The sequence below is a fragment of the Ipomoea triloba genome, chromosome 7 (assembly GCF_003576645.1).
Source record: "Ipomoea triloba cultivar NCNSP0323 chromosome 7, ASM357664v1".
Lineage (NCBI taxonomy): Eukaryota > Viridiplantae > Streptophyta > Magnoliopsida > Solanales > Convolvulaceae > Ipomoea > Ipomoea triloba.
The window spans coordinates 10,029,427-10,049,223 of NC_044922.1; the positions used below are offsets into that span (position 1 = coordinate 10,029,427).

At 35.2% G+C, this 19,797-nt stretch overlaps 3 protein-coding genes across 3 annotated transcripts; 1 reads left to right on the forward strand and 2 right to left on the reverse strand.

Moving 5' to 3' along the window:
* Positions 1 to 409: 409 nt before the first annotated feature.
* LOC116026216 (ABC transporter B family member 27-like) lies at positions 410 to 1,845 on the reverse strand. The gene is made up of 3 exons (XM_031267697.1): positions 1,507 to 1,845; positions 889 to 938; positions 410 to 681 (listed from the first exon to the last, which is right to left on the reverse strand). The coding sequence occupies exons 1-3, from the start codon at positions 1,574 to 1,576 to the stop codon at positions 535 to 537; spliced, it is 267 nt and encodes an 88-aa protein (XP_031123557.1). The 5' UTR covers positions 1,577 to 1,845; the 3' UTR covers positions 410 to 534.
* A 766-nt stretch (positions 1,846 to 2,611) lies between these two features.
* LOC116025293 (protein disulfide-isomerase-like) lies at positions 2,612 to 7,687 on the forward strand. The gene is made up of 11 exons (XM_031266481.1): positions 2,612 to 2,841; positions 3,739 to 3,769; positions 3,901 to 4,188; positions 4,289 to 4,474; positions 4,559 to 4,684; positions 4,994 to 5,128; positions 5,218 to 5,337; positions 5,537 to 5,654; positions 6,465 to 6,577; positions 6,781 to 7,003; positions 7,476 to 7,687. Exons 1-10 carry the CDS (start codon positions 2,666 to 2,668, stop codon positions 6,997 to 6,999), a joined length of 1,512 nt encoding a protein of 503 aa, XP_031122341.1. The 5' UTR covers positions 2,612 to 2,665; the 3' UTR covers positions 7,000 to 7,003; positions 7,476 to 7,687.
* Positions 7,688 to 7,862: 175 nt separating this feature from the next.
* On the reverse strand, positions 7,863 to 8,750 carry LOC116024089 (protein DOG1-like 3). The gene has a single exon (XM_031264994.1). The coding sequence runs from the start codon at positions 8,748 to 8,750 to the stop codon at positions 7,926 to 7,928; it is 825 nt and encodes a 274-aa protein (XP_031120854.1). The 3' UTR covers positions 7,863 to 7,925.
* Between the last annotated feature and the right edge of the window lie 11,047 nt (positions 8,751 to 19,797).

Below are 19,797 nucleotides of genomic sequence, written 5' to 3' on the forward strand. Positions count from 1 at the left end.
TGGGTTAATTTGCATGAATTTGTGTAGTTCAGGGACCTAATTGCATTGTTTTTGAGTTCGATGGTCTAATTACAGTTTCGTGTGTAGTTCGGTGACCTATTTGACCCTTATTCCAAAAAAATTCAATAGTAACAATATAGGCCTGAGGGACACAAAGGAAAGTATATACACATAACTGACATGACGCGTCTGGGACTATGGACACACAACGAAAGTCAACTTGCACGAATATAATTGGACTCTGGCACACGAGAAAATAGCAAAGACATATTCCCCCGAACAAAACAGTCACCACGTGTATAAGGAATGCAATATTCCCAATCGTGCACACAATTATAGAAATACGGGCATAAGAATAATACTGCTGCACTAATGGTCTACGAATAAAACTGAAAAGCTAAGAGTAATGTAGTTGAAGTTGAATAAGAATAAAAATGTAACAACAAAGTAATTATGAAAATTCAACAATGACCCAGAACTAAAGTACTAGTTAACAACTAGACAAATATCGCGCACAGGCACTTATAACAACTATTATAAGTGAAGATGTTCATACCCTATAACAACTTTTAAGACAATAGCCAGCACAGTGTTTTTGACATCATCTAATGCTTCAGCTTGCTGCTCATGAGTCCTTGTGTCTCTTGATACAATGTTAATTATTGTGCCACCATATTTTGGCTGCAAGGAAAATTTGACACTTTCAAGGTAGAGAGAAAACTGGCTATGTAATTAGCAAGAAGTTTCAATTTTTTTTTATTAGCAGAGAAGTTTCAATTTTTTTTTCTTAACTGGTTTATGCGTTCATTGGTAACACGACACACTTTAGTGGGGACTGAACGAACTTAAGATTAACACAATAACAACGAATATTTACAAGAAACTTACCGGAACAAACGCACCGTTCGATACCCCAACATTTAATTGAACCCCATCATCTGCATGTAGACTACCATTAGGCTTAAAAAAACGTCAGGGCACACAATTCACACAAAAAACAATTTAACCCCCAATCAAGTAAAAATAATTCATTGTACCAAAATAAAGTAGGGCACAACTGGGCACAAAATAAATGAAACCAAGGCACACAATTCAAACAATAAACCATTAACCCTCAAGGAAAAAAAATAATTCATAGTACCAAAAGTTCAACTATACATCTTAAACGATGAGGCTATGAACTTTTTCTATGTAACTTAAAAATAAGTTTCAGTTCTACATTTTAAAAACCCATACACCAGGTAATATGTTGTATGCTGTAAAACCAGGGAAAAAATTGTTTGTACTGATGAACACGAAAAATTTATTAAAAAATAAATCAGTTTTATCCAACAAAAAAAAAGTTCAAAAAAAATTTGTTTGCACTGCTTCCCCCTGAACCCTATCATCGCTCCCAGCAATCGGAAAACGCCAAACACACCACACCATTGACAATACCATCACCAATGCAGTAAAATAATTATAAAAAAAAAACAAAAAACAAAAAAAAAAAGATTGAAAACTTACCTCGACTCGCCACCGCCGAGTCTAGACCGGACAGCCTCGATCGCCGACTGCAACCACCGTCATCCGCCATTATCGCACTCTACAACTGCCAATGTGACACCACCGGTGGCATGCACTGGTCCAACGTCCGCGAAGAAGATACCGTCGGCGGCTCCAACAATCTACACAACGCCGGGCCTTGGTCGCCAACAGAAAAAGAATCGCCTTCACTGCCCCTCCGAACGCCGAGAAGATGAACTGACGACCTCAACAATGGCGTGAAGAATGGACTTCTGAGGACCGTTCGAGAATTGGAATAGGAAACGATTTGCAATAAATCTCCGTAGAAAATCAGACACAAGCGAAATAAAAGCTTCCTAAGTTTTCAAAAAAAAAAAAAAGCTTCCTAACTTAACCACAATACTACAAAAGAAAAAAAATACAGTAATAATTTCAGACACGTGTACGGATTCTCCCCATTTCTTCTCGTGACACAACCACCACCAATTAAGTCATGACATGTAACCAAATCTCCATGTGGCCATCAGCCTTTTGGTTAACATCATTTTGGTCACATCGACTTCGTAATTATAATTCAGTTTTACTTTGTCGGGTAAATTTTTTTTATTTTTTTATTTTTTGGTATCAAAAAATATTTACTTTTTATTTTACTTATTTATTATTACGGAGTATTAATTAGTTAAATTATGCATTAAAGTAAATTAAATGAAATTACAGTAATATTATAATTAAATAGAACGTTTAATTTTTAAATTTGTTTACAAATGAGAGATCACAAATTCAAAACTTTGTGAGACATTTAATCTTTATATTTCAATAAATTAAAAAAAGTATGTAGAGACAAATAATACATTGTAATATAGTCAGTATTACTAAAAAATTGTTATTCAAATTAAATAACTTTTGTGTGAGTTAATTTTTATTGTTACTTGAGTGCATATTCTAAACGATGGCGACTTGTTTTTCTCGTTACACAAAAATATAAATAAGGAATGATAAAAAATTTTAATTATAAAAAATAAAATTAATTCGAAATTAAAGCTGGCAAAATGAGATTATAACCTTCTTAACACGCCATATAAGTAACGTGCATTGCGTTCTTCACCCACTCTTATCTCTCTGTCTTCACTATAGAAAAAAAAATCTGGGCCGCTCCACCATGGCGAGGAAGAAGGTTTTCAGTGGCATTTTGGCGATTCTTTCGGTTCTCCTCGCCGTGTCCGTTGCGTCAGTGGCGGGAGAGGAGAAGGAGTACGTGTTGACTTTGGATCACACCAACTTCTCCGAGACTGTGTCCAAACACAATTTCATCGTCGTCGAGTTCTATGCGCCTTGGTATATAGAGCTACGCCTTACATATATCTATTGCCCAAGCTGTGCATTTTTTCTATAGATTTTATTTTTATTAGTTATAGTTCATTTTGATATCTGTTGGTTGTTTGAAAAATTAGATTTTGTTTATCGGTAAAATATGCAAAATTTGAAGTTCTTTTACAGTATTATTCGAAGATTTTGCTGCTGATATATTTTACTGAAGTTGACTTTCTCTGATCTCGATCAGTTTAATTGCTGATTTGGGTGATTTCTCTGCAATTTCAGGCCGTTTGATTTGGCGTGTAATAATTATGTAATTAATTTGGGAAATGAAATTGCTGTTTTCTGCAAATATTAAATGATTTAGATTTTTGCGCTTGCCTTGACATTTGTATCTGACTGAGGGATCCCTGAATCCTGATTTGGTCAACGCATCCGGGTTTCCTTTTTAAAAGTAAACTTGTTTCAAATTCATTCCTTTCAAAACAGATCCCTGGCTTTTCAATATGATGTAGTGTTTGAGGATTAATGCTTTATGAGACAAAGCAACAACGCCATTGCAGGAATGGATTGGTACTAGAATATGGATTCTTGAAATTACATATTTTCTAATAAATTATTTATAAATCCATGGTTAACATGAATGTGTCCACTAGATTCAGAACAGGGAGTTATCAGTAATATATTTTTCTAACTCGGAGCACATACATGCTCATTTCATTTCATATGATATGGGATTTGTACATATTTCTTTTATAAGATGCACCTCAACTTTAGGGCTGTGTGCATATGCTGTACCCTGGTTGTTGGAATTTGTTGGCTTGCATTTCAGGATGCATTTTCATGAGAAAATAATGGCCAATCTCTTTTTCATCTCCCACTTTTTGAAAGATCTAATTTAGACTACTGTTGTAACAGGTGTGGGCACTGCAAGAAACTTGCTCCAGAGGTAATCATGATGTCATCTCAAGTTTTTTAAGAGGGCCTCGGTCATTGCTTTTTATTAGCATAATAATAATAGCATGCTCATCTTTCATTTGTAAAAACTTTATTTTAAAACAAATTTCATTTACTTTATAGTATGAGAAAGCTGCCTCTGTGTTGAGTAGTCATGATCCTCCCGTCACTCTAGCAAAAGTTGATGCAAATGAGGACTCAAACAGAGATCTAGCAAGCCAATATGAGGTCCAGGGTTTCCCAACCATTAAGATCTTACGTGATGGAGGAAAGACAGTTCAAGATTATAAAGGTCCTCGTGAAGCTGATGGTATAGTTACTTATTTGAAAAAGCAAGTGGGTCCTGCATCATCTGAAATCAAGTCGAAGGAAGATGCTGCTAATATAATTGATGAGAAAAAAGTTTTTGTTGTAAGTTTTGGTGTTCCTTTCTTACATAATTTTAGTGAATGAACTTCTTTCTTAGTTACTCAACTGCTTACTGGTTGAATCCACGTGTTATGCTTTTTAGGTTGGTGTTTTTCAAGAATTTTCTGGAGAGAAGTTTGAAAACTTCATAAGTTTGGCTGAAAAGTTACGCTCTGACTATGATTTTGGCCACACACTTGATGCCAAACTCCTCCCTAGTGGCGAGCCAGTTGATAAGCCCACTCTACGTCTTCTTAAACCATTTGATGAGCTTTTTGCTGATTTCCAGGTATTACTGCCTGCTCTTTGGTTGAGTTTTTCTTGTTGGCATATCTCCTTTTCCTTTTGAAAGAGCAACTCTCATTTTTTGCAGGACTTCCAAGTTGATGCAATGGAGAAGTTCATTGGTGAAGCTAGTACTCCTATTATCACTATTTTTGACCAAAACCCAGAGAATCATCCATATGTTAACAAGTTTTTTGATAGTCCCAATGATAAGGTATTCAAACTTGTCAGAATTTGTTGCCGTGAAAGTATTTCTTTTATGAATTTGTGTTTGAAAATGCATACATCATCTTGCCTTGTGTTAGACAAGGATAACTGGCCATGACAATTCCACAAGGAACTTGGAATACATTAAAGAATGGTCTACTTTGTGGTGCTCTATGATGATTCTAATCATGAATCTGGTCTTGGGAACACTTCCATTTGTCCTTCTGGCTGCTTTCACTTTGGGAAATTCTTTTGTTTAACTTGAAATATCATTGTGAAGAAAGTTGCTTTTTAATTGGGATTTTTTTCTCTCTAGGCAATGCTTTTTGTGAACTTCAGTAGTGAGCTCAGTGCTTTCAAATCCAAATACAATGATGTAGCTGTGCTTTATAAGGGAAAGGGAGTTAGCTTTCTGTTGGGAGATCTCGAGACCAGCGGTGGTGCACTTCAGGTTCATTTCCATTTTTCCCTACCGAGTGTTTCTAGACAGGATGTTACCCTGCTGATGTGTTAAAATGTTGTTTTTGATTTGGATTGTAGTACTTTGGACTGAAGGAAGATCAGGCACCTGTAATCGTAATACAGGACAAGGATCAGCAAAAATTCATTAAACCAAATGTGGAACCAGATCAACTTGCAACTTGGGTTAAGGACTACAAGGTAATGTGCTTGGTTTTCTTGTTGCTGGAAGTTATAAGCAGTGCACTTAGCCTGACTTTAGGTTGCAATTAATATTGTCTTGCATATTATGATTTGGACTGTCACAATTTTTCACTGAATATATGTTCATATAATTGATGAGCTTGCTCCTCTAGTGTTAGAAGTAGTAGATATCTATATTGTTGCTATATGGATGCAGGAGGGGAAGGTGGAGCCATTTATTAGATCGGAGCCTATCCCAGAAGTTAATAATGAACCAGTGAAGGTTGTTGTTTCTGATAGCCTTGAGAACATGGTTTTCAAGTCAGGGAAGAATGGTATGTATCTAAATCCTACTTTTTTATAAACCTTTAATCAATTGAATTTTTGTTGCTTATGCAGATGCTAATTTCATATTTAGTTCAGTTGCAAGTTCAGAATTGATTCATTGACAAATTAAAGAAATTATATTAGTTCGGTTAGAATTTGGCTCATGGGAAGTGATATTTCTTTCTTGGAAAGGGAGATGATTTTGTCCTTGAAATACTTGACTTGCTATTTTGTCTCATGCGAAATCATATGAACTGAGGCTTACTTTATTAGCCCATTAGCTTTATTGTTTTCCTTTTCTCATTCTTGACAGCTTTTTTTGGATTTATTTTTTGCTTCACCTAGCAAAAGTATAATTACATGTACCCTACTATGGGATTTGATACCCATTATCATGTTTGTTTGCCTACTTTTGCTATCCTACTATTGGATTCAAATCCTTAAGTAATTATAAAACCCATTACCCTTTTTCTCTTCTACTTTTGAACAATGGGAAAAAAATAGGAAGAGAAAAAATAAAATAAAATAAAAAGGTCATTGTCTATGCATTAAATATGAAACTTTAATATATATACACATAAATGTATGTTTATATATATGTGTGTGTGTGTGTGTGTATATATATATATATATTTATTTATTTTTATTGTACTTAATTAATTATATAATTTTCACTATTTTGATTCAAATTCCTATTTGCTACCAAACAAAGAGGCTCTTTTGACTTAAACCCATTACCATTACCAGTACCAGTACCATTCTGATTCCAATGTTTGAACCAAATACACCTAGTATATATTTTAACCTCTTTCTTACAGTCCTGCTGGAAATCTATGCACCTTGGTGTGGCCACTGCAAGAAGCTAGCTCCAATCTTGGATGAAGTAGCAGTGTCGTTTGAGAATGATCCTGATGTCATGATAGCGAAACTGGTAAGAACTTTGATCCATAATAAAAAGAAGTCGAGGAATGTTCCTTTTATGAGATCAAAGTCCATAAATCCTTAACGAATTCTTTCTGACTCATAGTTCCTTGAACAAAAGTGATAAAATAAATCCACCAGTGAAAATTGTACTACATCCAGTGTTTGTTATTGTATCTGAAGCTTAGTCCTAATCTCTACCCACATTTTTAGGATGGAACTGCAAATGATATCCCTGGCAAAAAATTTGATGTTCAAGGATACCCAACTGTGTACTTCATATCTGCAACGGGTAACATAACACCATATGAAGGTGACAGAACAAAAGATGACATTATTGACTTTATCCAGAAGAACAGGGATAAACCTCTTCAGTCAGACTCCATTAAATCAGATTCAGTGAAAGAAGAATCCGCCAAGGATGAGCTGTAAGGAGGTGAGGTTCAATTTCCATTTTCATTTAATATTCCATAGCAACTCTTTTTAGTGTAAAATGGGCTGATGGATGCAACCAAAATTTCCAACTTTGAATTCAAAGAGTTTTGATGCTAGGAATGTCTTGGTAGTTTTTTTTGTTTTTTTTTTGTTTTTCCTGAAACTATCCCAATATAGATGGACCTTTCTATTAAGATTTAAGAATCAATGAATGTATGTGCTTTGATTCATTAACAAGTGACAAGACCCAGAAGCCTCTATGGCGGCTGTATCCCATTGCTGTTAATGTTTGAATTGTGCTTGATTCTATATTTTGAGGAGTTTTGTAGTGGAATATTTTAACATATCCTGAAACCCTTCCTCTTCTGTAAGGTAGTAATAATGATGTCTAAGCAAGTGAAACTATCAGCTATTTCAACGAACATTCAGCCTCGGCTTCACTTAATATTTTTCTGTTTTCACCCCTCATGCAGGTTAGGGAGTCGAATAGCATGGCGAGTTCAAGTTTTGTCACCAGACAATTCTGCCTTTTTTCTGTTATGACTTTTACTTTCCTATTCCTATGAATAAGATGTTATTTAGTTTTTGATCTGAGGGTGTTTTAGTTAGCTCTTAACTGTTAACTGTGAACGTGTAAGGCTCTTTTAATCTAGAATCAATATACTCCGACCCCTTCTTAGACACAGATATTGGGTGCCTTTCTCTGCCATTAATATCGTTGCACCTCACTATATAGTAAACATAATTACTACACTTTTTCTAGTGCACCAATACACTTGTATTTTGATGGGTGGCAATTGTATTTAGTAGAATCAAAATGGGTGGAAAGTTTTATTGAGTATGATGAGCATTGGTATTGTCTTAAGTTGTGGAGCATTGTGTGGTGAATCTTGCTCCAACAAGGGGCCACCTCGATCACCTGGTCAAGCGTGGTGGTGCACAGCAGCGGCGGCGGCGGCGTCCCTCTTCATTCCCCATTCGTGAAATCTCAAGTGCAGCTCGGCAGCAGCAGTCAAGAAATGTGCAGCCTGGATTAAATTTAGAATGTTGACCACTTCCTTGAGCGTACTAAGTCGAAGATCATCCGCCTTCTGAAGGATATCTACCATTGCTTTCTCCTTGGGTGCCAGAGCTGAAGCAACTCGTTCATCTTGGAGTCCATGTTCCTCCATTGTTTCGTCACCAGCCCTTGTTAACTCGGTCACCATGTGTGACAACTCGACCATGGAAGCATCAGCCACCGACTCCTGCACCTGGGCGTGCTTCTCGTCCAGCTCTTTTTCTTCCCTTATCGTCTTCCTCTGCAACTCGTCTATGCGGGTGAGTTGATCGGGAGAAAGGTCTCCCAAGTCTCCCGTCTTGAGACCACTGAGTAGCTCTGAGAGCCTTGGCTCAAGTTGTAGGCCGGACTTGGAGTAGAGAAGATGGAAAGCCATAGAAGGCCTCCATCCTCCAATCCACATGAAAGCGTCCTCTATTTTGCTCCTCCACGAGGGGGTTAACATTGCTATGACGTCCCGCTTCCCGTATCTGGATTTAACTTTGTAATAATGCTCGTAGTGGTTGATCACACGTTGAATGAGAGGACGCAGGTGATTGTGGTTGTGGTTGTCCTCGCCACCCTGATTAGTATTGCTTCTGCCGTCTTGACGGTGAGTCTTAACGGCAGATACAAGTTGTTCGAGGTCTCGTTTTTGCTCAACAAGCCAACACTCGAAGAATTTTTGGAATCCCTCACTCTCACCCATGATACATACGTATTGTACAAAATAGCATTTGGTTTCATCCAAAATATATACTGAAGGAGGTTTGGCAGAATAGAAAATGTTAGCCGACATGACATCTAAATAAAAACAGTTTGTGGTTCTGTGTGCGCGCGTATCGTATCTGTTATTACAGAATTACAAGTTGCCCGGATTGGTTCAGAATCTCACATGGATCGAGATAATTTGATAGGCTGAAGAGAATTAAAGCATTCATGGAATATGAGTAAATTATTTCTAAAACTCTATTGGATCTAATTTAAAGTCCACATTGCACATGCTACCATCCCACAACTTGCATTCTCTCTTCGTTTTTTATTTTTTTTCCGACTGAAAATCTGGAAATGCTTCAGGACGAAGGAAATAAACAAGCCTCCACTAGAGCACATAGAGAAAAAATAAAAGGAAATTCATTTATTAAGCCCTAGCCTAGTGCCCTGCGCAAATATTACCGTGGATCGCGTATAGGAAAACAGACGGCTGAAACGGTCTCCGTTTTGCGTCATTCACTTTCAATTTATATGCACTACAGTTACATTTCAACATAATTGTAGTTATATTTCAACACAACTGCAGTTTCTTTTCGATATAACTGCAGTTTCATTCGACATTAATCACATTATACACTCAAATATGTGAAACTGTTATTCAATTTCCTTTCAACACAATTACAATTTCTTTTATAATATACTACAGTTTCCTTTCAACACAACTAAAATATCATTTCGATATAACTACAATTTCATTGGACAATATACACCCAAAAATTTCAGTTTCATTTTATATACAATGCAGTTTCCTTTCAACACAACTACAGTTACATTTCGATATAACTACAGTTTCATTTGATAATATAAAAACAAATGTGAGGCAGTATCTTTTGAGATGAACTGTTGTATCCTTTACGGAACTCCGCCGCAGCCGTTTCTTTTACTTAATGAAACGACGGCGTTTTGTGACCATGGTCCACAATGCATTATGGACCATGGTCCACCGTATAACAACTGTAGTGTCCTGTACGTTTATTTAAGGCAAATTATTGTGTGGACAGTGCTGTGTAGAACACAGTCTAAAATGACGTCGTTTTGATAAAACAAATTCTTTGCTCTGCGCACGTGTTAGAATAATGAACATTTTGGGGTAAGATAATGTATTTTATGAGTTAGAATAATATACTTTATGTGTTAGAATAATGTATTTTATGTGTTAGAATAATGGAATTTATGGGGTAAGATAATGTATTTTATTTGTTAGAATAATGTACTCTATGTGTTAGAATAACGTATTTTATTAATTAGAATAATGTATAATGTACTTAATGTGTTAGAATAATTAAATTTTTGAGATAAGATAATGTATTTTATGTGTTAAAATAATATATTTTATGAATTAAAATAATGTACTTTTTTGTGTTTTTGGATCATGATTCACACAATAATGATTGTGTATTTAAGAGGATATATCATGCCAAATTGCATGTGTGCATGTATATGTCTACGTACTTTGTTCCATTTTGTGTATTTAAGAGGATATATCATGCCAAATTGCATGTGTGCATGTATATGTCTACATACTTTTTTCCATTACAGCCCACTCTACTATTCACTTTGTTTTAAGAGTAATTCTACATGTACTTTCATTTTATATACTAACATTTTATGGCGATGGACGGCGTTCTCCCTCTACGTGTTCGCTCTCCCGATTTTGTTATGATCTATTGATAATTGGCCCTGGCTGCTAGGCTTTGTTATGACCTTCAGCTGATCTTTTGGATTGGGCCGGGTCTGGCCCGTTTCGGCCAGACCTGGTCCATCTGACATAATTTATTTTTTTTTCTCAGCCAAGTATGGGCATCAAGGCAAATTATTGTATGGACCATGGTCTACATAGCTGTGTGGACCATGAATATAAGGTACATTTTTATTATACTAAAAGTACATTATTTTTGTACTGAAGGTACATTATTCCATAATATATATAAAATAATATACTTTCAGTACTTAAATAATGTACTCTAAAATAATGTGCTTTTAATATATTAAAAATGTACTTTTTATTATGGTCCACACAGCTGATGGTCCATGCAATAATGATTGGGGCATCAACAATAATATAACTCTTGGCCTATTTTTTCCCCTTTAGCCCTTATATATTCATTCTTTTGGGTCTATTATTCTTCCCAAATCATATTACATCGAGGTTAACTATGGAATAATAAAATATTCCCGATATATTTACCGAAACCTGAGCTTATTAATTGAAAAATTGAGCCTATTATTGTTGTTAGGCTCAATTAACAGATGAAGGTGATGGATTATTTTGTTGGATCCATTAATTTTGGGCCTCTTTGATTTTTAAGGTATTTGTATTAACCTTAAACCTATGCCTATTGATATATTTAATTGTTATTGTTGTGCAATTTGCACATTATATTCAATTAGCATAATATACAGTTTGATTATGATGCGGCTTCTAAATTATTCTTTAGAAGTAGATTCTCGCTTTTAGCCAACCTTAGTATATATAGATATTTTTAAGAAAATCTAGATCTTGGCTGTTATCACCAAGTGTGAATTCACTGAGCTTGGTTCCAACGGGAGCAATTACTTGGATGACCACGAACAATGAGGCCTTAGAAGCTAAATACCCTAATTTTTCATCGCCACCTTTTTGAACCATGACCTAAAATGAATACCTTCCTGAAATGGACTCTGATACCTTATAAATATACCTGAAGGATAGTTTTGACTAGCAAATATCAACTGGTCCTTTTCTAAAGCACAATTGACCTAAAGTTTTTCATGATTTTCAGTCAGTGACTGAATCTAAATCACCTATACATGTTAATGGTTGATAAGTGCCAAGAACGGTCGAATTTAGGGTCATTTATAGAACAGAATTATGAAGTTTTGCCACCCGTTTATAACAATTTCATGCATTAAGACTCAGATGTGATCAAAAATCTCTAACTCAACTTTAGAGCATGTTTTGAAGTCAATTCCGCAGAATGGAAAAGGATCCGAGGCCAAAACAAAGTAGCAAGCGAAGAAGCAACTAGGCTGGGTCCATTCACGCAGGCATCACACGTGTAGGAGGCGTTGACCACTTCCAGTACACGTCCACGCCCCCCTTCACGCGTGAAGGTGGCGTGACCAAACCATCAGGGGCTATTTCGGGATTTTGACTTCATGATGGCTATTTAAAACCCTTCTCCTGAAATTTGAAGGAGCCCTAGTTTTTGGATATGAAGTTATCTTTGTTTTCTCCCCTCTTCGGGGAAAACCCCATATTTCTCTTAGATTAGATTGAAGAAACCAAGGTAGAAGGTTAGAAGATTGAATGCAAAAATGTAATAGGATCCATTAGCTATGGATGGTAACTCTTCTTTACATTATCTAGTTTAATTTCGTTTTTATTGCTTCTAAAATCCTCTATTGCTTTCTCTTGTTATTTCCTTGATGTTTGCTTAGAGTAGATAAGGGATTGGTGGCCCAAGTGCATAGTCAAGGATGTAATTGAACAATTTTGAAAGTCGAGGACCCAAGTGGGGAAATCCCAATAGTCGAGGGACCAAATTGGTAATTAACTCGAGGTTTGCACTAATCCTTTTAGTATAAAAGGAACGTTCAAGCCTTGAACACTAAGCCAACCTTGAACTTCTTAGGTTTTTCAACTCGCCACCGAGTTTACTCCGCATCTTTATACTTCTACCGAGTAGAGTTACAAAGAGTTAATTACCTTTTTGGTCCCTCGACTATGTTAAAAGTACAAAAATGGTCATCGACTATCAATTTTGGCCAATTAAGTCCTCAACTATTTCTTTTCAAAACAAAAAAAACAAGTTCCCTACTATTGATTTTGTATCCGATTTGGTCCTCTGTCAGTTGACTGTTAAGTGGCCATATCTTTTGAGGACCAATGTGGTACATCGCCATAGTCGAGGGACCAAAACAGTAATTAACTCATATTTATTTGTATATAAAAATATAAAATTGTTTTAACTACAGTAATTCTATTTTTTTTTTTGAGTTGAATCTAATAACTCCAATATTTTTTTTTCCTAAAATATATCATTTTTCCAATTTTATAACTTCATTTAATTTTAAACATTTTTTCAGAACTCCGTATACAGATTATATATGTAGAGAAAAATTATAGAACTTTATTAGTGTTTCAATCCAAGACATCCTGTGATTCCTATCCTATTTATTAAGGATGTATTCCAACTTATTATTCTAGGTATATTATAATGTGGACACTGATCTAAAATGACATCTACATCTAAACCTACAAACCTAATAAAAGTCAATAAAGTTAGGTCCTTAATTGGAATAAAAAATGTTGGTATAATTGTTTGTTAAAATGAATTATTCATATTATTTTGATTTTAGTATTTTTTTTTATTAAGTTTACACTTACGGAATGCATGAGCATTTAAAAAAAAAAAGAAAAAAAGTAAATGTTATAACACATGATAAAGTAGGAAAAATAATAAAAATACTAAAATCAAATAATATGAACCATTCGTTTCAACAATTATACTAGTATTTTTTTGTTCTAGTTAGGGACCTAACTTTATTGGCTTTTATTAGGTTTGTAGAAGTAGATGTAGATGTAGATGTCATTTTAGATCAGTGTCCATAATATAATATACCTAGAACAATTGGTTGGAATACATCCTTAATAAATAGGATAAGAATCACAAGATGTCTTCGATTGAAACACTAATAAAGTTTTATAATTTTTCTCTACGTAGATAATCTTTATACAGAGTTCTAAAAATGTTTAAAATTAAATGAAATTATAAAATTGGAAAAAATATTTATTTTAGGAAACCAAATACTGGAGTTATTAGATTCAACTCCAAAAAAAATGGAAGTACTGAAGTTAAACAATTTTATATTTTTATATACAAATAAATATGAGTTAATTACCGTTTTGGTCCCTCGACTATGGTGATGTACCAAATTGGTCCTCAAAAGAGATAGTCACTTAACAGTCAACTGACGGAGGACCAAATCTGATACAAAATCAATAATTGCACTACAAGAAAAATACACATAGACAACACTAAAAAGACAACAGTTTTTGACAAAAATGTTGTCTTTTGTGTAAAAGACAACATTTTTGGACAAAACCGTTGTCTTTGACGCAACACTTTTATCAAAGACAACGATTTTTACCGAATCGTTGTCTTTAGTGTGTTGTCTTTGTGCATTTTGTCAAAAGACAACACCGCAAAGATAACGATTTTTAAAAAGTGTTATCTATGTGCATTTTTTTAAATAAAAGATAACAGTTTTATGTAACTGACGTGTAGCAAAAATGAGTGATGGTGAGTGTACGGGTGTGAAATGTCGTTCCGCTGAGGATTGGGGGTTATGGCACGCAATATGCAATCACAAAACTAGGCACTAACACAAGGAAATCAACAAGAAGCTAAGCAAACGACAACAAGGTAGAACAAACACATATAAACAATAGATAAATACAAAATAAAGAAATAGGATTCAAGTTAGGGGCATTACCATTTAGATGCTTTAACACTTAAGTTTGGGGGAAGAACATTTTACCTAGGTTCTAGAGGCTAGCACTAATAAATCCAAGTTTCCACAAGGATTAGAACAAAGGTTGCCCCATTCCCATGGTGTATCAACCTAAGTTCTTGAAGGACAAAAACTATTTGGCCCTAAATCTACCCCTATTTCCATAGAAGAGAAAATGGGTTTGAGATTGGGTTGGCTCAAGTCTCCCATCCAATTCCCATTGAGATGAAAGACTTTCCAAAGACAAACAACAATCATTGGCCACTAATCATTGAAAGATAGAAATAAACCCAATTCAAACTCAAGAACCCTAGGTTGGGGTTCCTCCCCTTTTTCACAATAATCACAACTTAAGCATCCAAATAGATAATACAACCCTAACTCAAGCCCATAAACTAACTACTCATGATTAAATAGCATAAAGAACACAAAAAACACAAGTAATAAACATAAATCTTGCAAAAGAAAAGAGATAAAGGAAAGAAAACTTCTCTATTGAAATGGGTGGAAGAATCTTGAAATCCAAGCTTCAAATCCAAGATTACAAGCTCCAAAAGTGTTAAAATACATAGATCTAAGCCTAATCTAACCTAAAAATATGAAAGGGAGTGAATGAGAGTGTTTAGGGTTCAACCATGGGTCAAAACCGAGTTTGAAATGCTCAAAACGAGCTTAAATAATAACAGAGCATGGGCGAAACGGCCACCAAATCGGTCGTGTCAGTGCCCATTTCATTTTGGCCGAATTACAGTGCATTCTCACTGTGTAAGCAGAATTCTGTGACTCTGCTTTGACTTCTAGGCTATTTTTCACCCTCAAAACCACTTCATTAGCCTTTGTAGTCTTCAAAAAAGTTGTAGTACTTTAAGTTTTCTTTCCAATGGCGCAAGAATCACTTCATTTAGACATTCCTAGGCTGAGATATGGTCAAAATACCAAACAATGGCAGATTTTGACGAAATCTGTAAGTTTGGACGATTTTGACCCCTTTTTCTTCCTGTTTAAGCTTTAATGTCTTCATGATAGTTGTAGCGCTTTGAGTCTTCGTTCCAATGACATAAGAATCACTAAATTTGGATATTTATAGGCCGAGATATCGTCCAATGACTAAGATGTCGACGTGCAGAAATTTCAAAACCTTGACCTTTTGCTTCTCTTTTGTTTTAGCTTTCCCAAATGACCAATACCATTGAAAATACAACTGTTAGGCTCCCTTGTAAGTGTTGCACTCATCTTCATAGCTTCTCCTTGACTCCCATTGACTCCAAATGCATCCAAAATGCATGAAAATCACCGTCTTTGCTTCCAATGTTTTCCAACTCATACTCCTTGCAAAATAACACAAATAAGCACTAGTTCTAATGAAAATTGGAATGATCTATAAACAAAATGACTTAGTGAAAGGGAGAAAAATATAGACAAATGAGCACTTATCAATAACCGTTGTCGTTAGTGTGCTATCTTTAAGTGCACTTGAATACAAAACACTACAAAGACAACGGTTCTTTAAAACTGTTGTCTTTGCGTGTTTTTTTTGTTTTAAAAGACAACGGTTTTATTAAACCGTTATCGTTTGTGTGTTGTCTTTAAGCATACTTGAATAGACAACACTTCAAAGGCAACGGTTTATTAAAACTGTTGTTTTTGTGCACCTATTTTTTTTTTATTTAGACAACGGTTTTATTTAATCGTTGTCGTTGGTGTGTTGTCCTTAAGTGCACTTGAATACACAACACTACAAAGACAACGGTTTTTTAAAACAGTTGTCTTTACGCGTTTATTTTTTTTTAAAAAAGACAACGATTTTATTTAACCATTATCGTTTGTATGTTGTCTTTAAGTACACTTGAATAAACGACACTTCAAAGACAATGATTTATTAAAACCATTGTCTTTGTGCACCCGTTTTTGTTAATTTAGACAATGATTTTATTTAACCGTTGTCGTTGGTGTGTTTTGTCTTTAAGTGCACTTGAATACACTACACCACAAAGAAAAAGAATTTTTAAAACCGTTGTCTTTGCACGTTTAATTTTTATTTTTTTAAAGACAACAATTTTATTTAACCATTGTCGTTTGTGTGTTGTACACTTCAAAGACAACTGTTTATTAAAACCGTTGTCTTTGTGCACCCGTTTTTTATTTAGACAACGGTTTTTTTAACCATTGTTATTGGTGTGTTGTGTTTAAGTGCACTTGTATACGCAACACTACAAAGACAATGGTTTTTTAAAATTGTTATCTATGTGCATTTTGTTTTTATAAAAGATTTAACCATTGTTGTTTGTGTGTTGTCCTGAAATAAAATGACAATAAAGGTTGTTACCAACAAGAATTAAACCCAAAACCATCCTTAAACCACGTACATCTTTATCCACTAAACAACTACATCAATTAGTTACTTAAGCGCTACTTAATTCATTTATTCCTACATTTGTGGGTAAGTTGTTAGAAACCTTGGTGCAAAATATAAAAAGAGAACACAACCAGAGAGAATTAAACATGCAACCTCTCACATAACACATGCAAACTAGACTACCAAGCCACTTCATCACTTCTTTACTAATAAGAGGCTACACCTAATATTTAAACCCAAATTTCCGGATGGGCAGATTTACAATGATTTTATTTATCTGTTGTCGTTGGTGTGTTGTTTTTAAGCGCACTTTGAATACACAACATTCCAAAGACAATGATTTTCTAAAATCGTTGTCTTTGTGCATTCTTATTAAAAAATACAACAATTTTATTTATCCGTTGTCGTTGATGTGTTATCTTTAAACATATTTTGAATACACAACACTTCTACGACAACAGTTTTTAAATAAATATTGTTGTATTTTAAACTTTTACTTGTAGACTACACTATACTTAGACAATTTCTTCTTTTTTATTTCTTTTTTTAAATATACTTAGGCCATCTCCAACGTATGGGCAAAACGGCAAATCGGCAACACCATTCCACCATCCCACCATTTATCCATCTCCAACCAGTAGCAAACTAGCGGGAAATCAACAAAATATTAATATTTTCCGCTGATGAACAGTGCCACGCCATATAAGGTGCAACACTGTTCACCAGCAGTCAGTGTTGCAAAAATCGCGCCTAGGCGTCGAGGCACTAGGCGGTGCCCGACCGCGTCGAGGAAGGCCGAAATCGGCCTCCTCCGCAGTCGGTTAGGCAGCGCCTAGTAGGGGTGTAAACAAATCAAATATTTTAAATTCGATTCGTGATTCGAATTCGAATAGTGTTTCTCCTAATTCCTAACCCTAACGGCAGTCTTTCAAGGAATTCAAGCACAGCTGCTGCACATCGTCTCTTCCCGCCGCTTCACGCAAAAACTAGACGCCGGCCAGACGGAGACGCGAGGAGGCGCGACCTCCAGTCCCGACGGCGACCACCGGCGGCCGGCGGCTTCCTTCGCGGGATGACCTCCACGCGGAGAGCTGGAGACTGGAGAGTAGCGAAGTTCCGACAGCAGTTCAAAGTCGCTGGGTCTTCCGGTGCGGCGACTTCCGGTGGTTCTCGTGACTGCAGTAGCTGGTTTCTACCTTCCGGTGCTTCTCGCGGCTCCAATGCTCCTCCTCAGACCTCCCTGCGAGCTGCAGCGATTTCCAGTGCTCCTCTGCTTCTCTGTTTTTCCGGCGGCTACAGCGGCAAAGAACGGCTCCTTCGGTTCTCCATTTTTTTTTCGGCGGTTGCAGCAGGTTGGTATTTCCTATCTTTATTTTCTTTAACCATTTTTGGTATTCTTTTGTATATTTTTTCTGATTTTGTATTATGTGTTTATTGTATTCCCTGTATCTAGTTAGTTTTTTACAGTAAAATATATTTTGTTATTTGTATATTAATGTATTAATATATAACTATTCAATTATATAGTGACTAACTGACTATGAAGACAAAAAATTCAAATGAGCAAACACAAGAACATGACATTAGAGAATTTGAGATGAATGAGGTAACCATTATCATTTTAAATTTTTATGTTTTTATGTTTGAATGCTTATCAACTATATAATGTATGTTTCTAAAAAACTTTTGTAGGAAATTAATTGTGTTGATTTGAATGAAGTTAATGATGGAGGTATTAATGTAGACAACTTGGATGTTAATGGTGATGGGGAATAAAATGACAATGTAGATGTTGGAGATGAAAAAGATGATGATGAGAAGGAATGTGAAAATAATGATAATCAAGACCAATTTCAAAGGAAGAAAAGAAAGAGGGTATCAAAAACTCATGTTGATTTTAGTGAAGTTACTTCAAAGGATGGAAGTATAAAGCTACAATGTATACATTGTAAAACACTTCTTTCTAAGTCTGCTACAACATTTCATCTTTGGAATCATTTGAGTAGGTGCATACAAAAGAAACTACAAACAAAAAATCAAAAAACATTGCAGTTTCAGAATGCAAAATCCAAGTTTGAGACACCTCCGTTATCAGATGGTAAATATGATCATATGAAGCAAAGAGAAGCTATTGCCCATTGGATTCTGATGCATGAGCAACCGTTAAATGTTGTGAAAAATTATGGTTTTACTTTCATGTTCAAAGTTAATCTTCCACAATTTGAGAAAGTTTCCCGTGCCATGGCAAAGAATGATGTCATTACTGTCTATGACATAGAGAAGAAAAAGTTGCAATTGATGTTAAGAACCATCAATAAAATATCATTGACCACTGATATTTGGAAGTCTAAGGTGCAAAAAGTTTCATATATGTGTGTCACTGGACACTTTGTTGATTCAAATTGGCAACTTCAAAAGCGTGTACTTAGTTTCATGCCTCTTCTTCCTCCACATACCGGTAATCTTGTTTACTTGTTTTTAAATATATCTATATTAATTAATTAATAATAACTATTTCTTGATTTTAATATTATTTTTGTCATATATTAGGTTTTGATATCATTGATGGGGTTATGAAGTCCATAAAAGATTAGGGAATCGAACATAAAATCTTCACCATTTCAGTGGATAACGCTTCAAACAATGATGTTGCAGTTCGAATTGCCAAAGAAACATTCTCTAAGAGTCATAAGCTACCTTTGGGTGGTAAGCTATTTCATGTCAGGTGCACTGCTCATATATTGAATCTTGTTGTTCAGGATGGTCTTTCTACAATTAAAACGGTTGTTGATGATGTTAGGAATAGTGTGCGATTTATCAATCAATCTGAGTCTAGGTTGTTGAAGTTTTCTGAAATTGTGTATCATTTGGGAAATCCAATGAAAAAGTTAATTCTTGATTGTGTTACCCGCTGGAATTCTACATATGAAATGTTAGTTGTAGCCATTAAAGTTAAGGATGCATTTCCAATATTTGCTCAAAGAGAGCCTTCATATAAATGTTGTCTTAGCTTGGAAGATTGGAGTAAAATAGAGCATGTTCTTAGCATCTTAGAGGTTTTTTATGAAGCTACTCAAGTGATCTCTGGAACTAACTATCCCACTTCTAATGTTTTTCTTGGTGTGGTTTG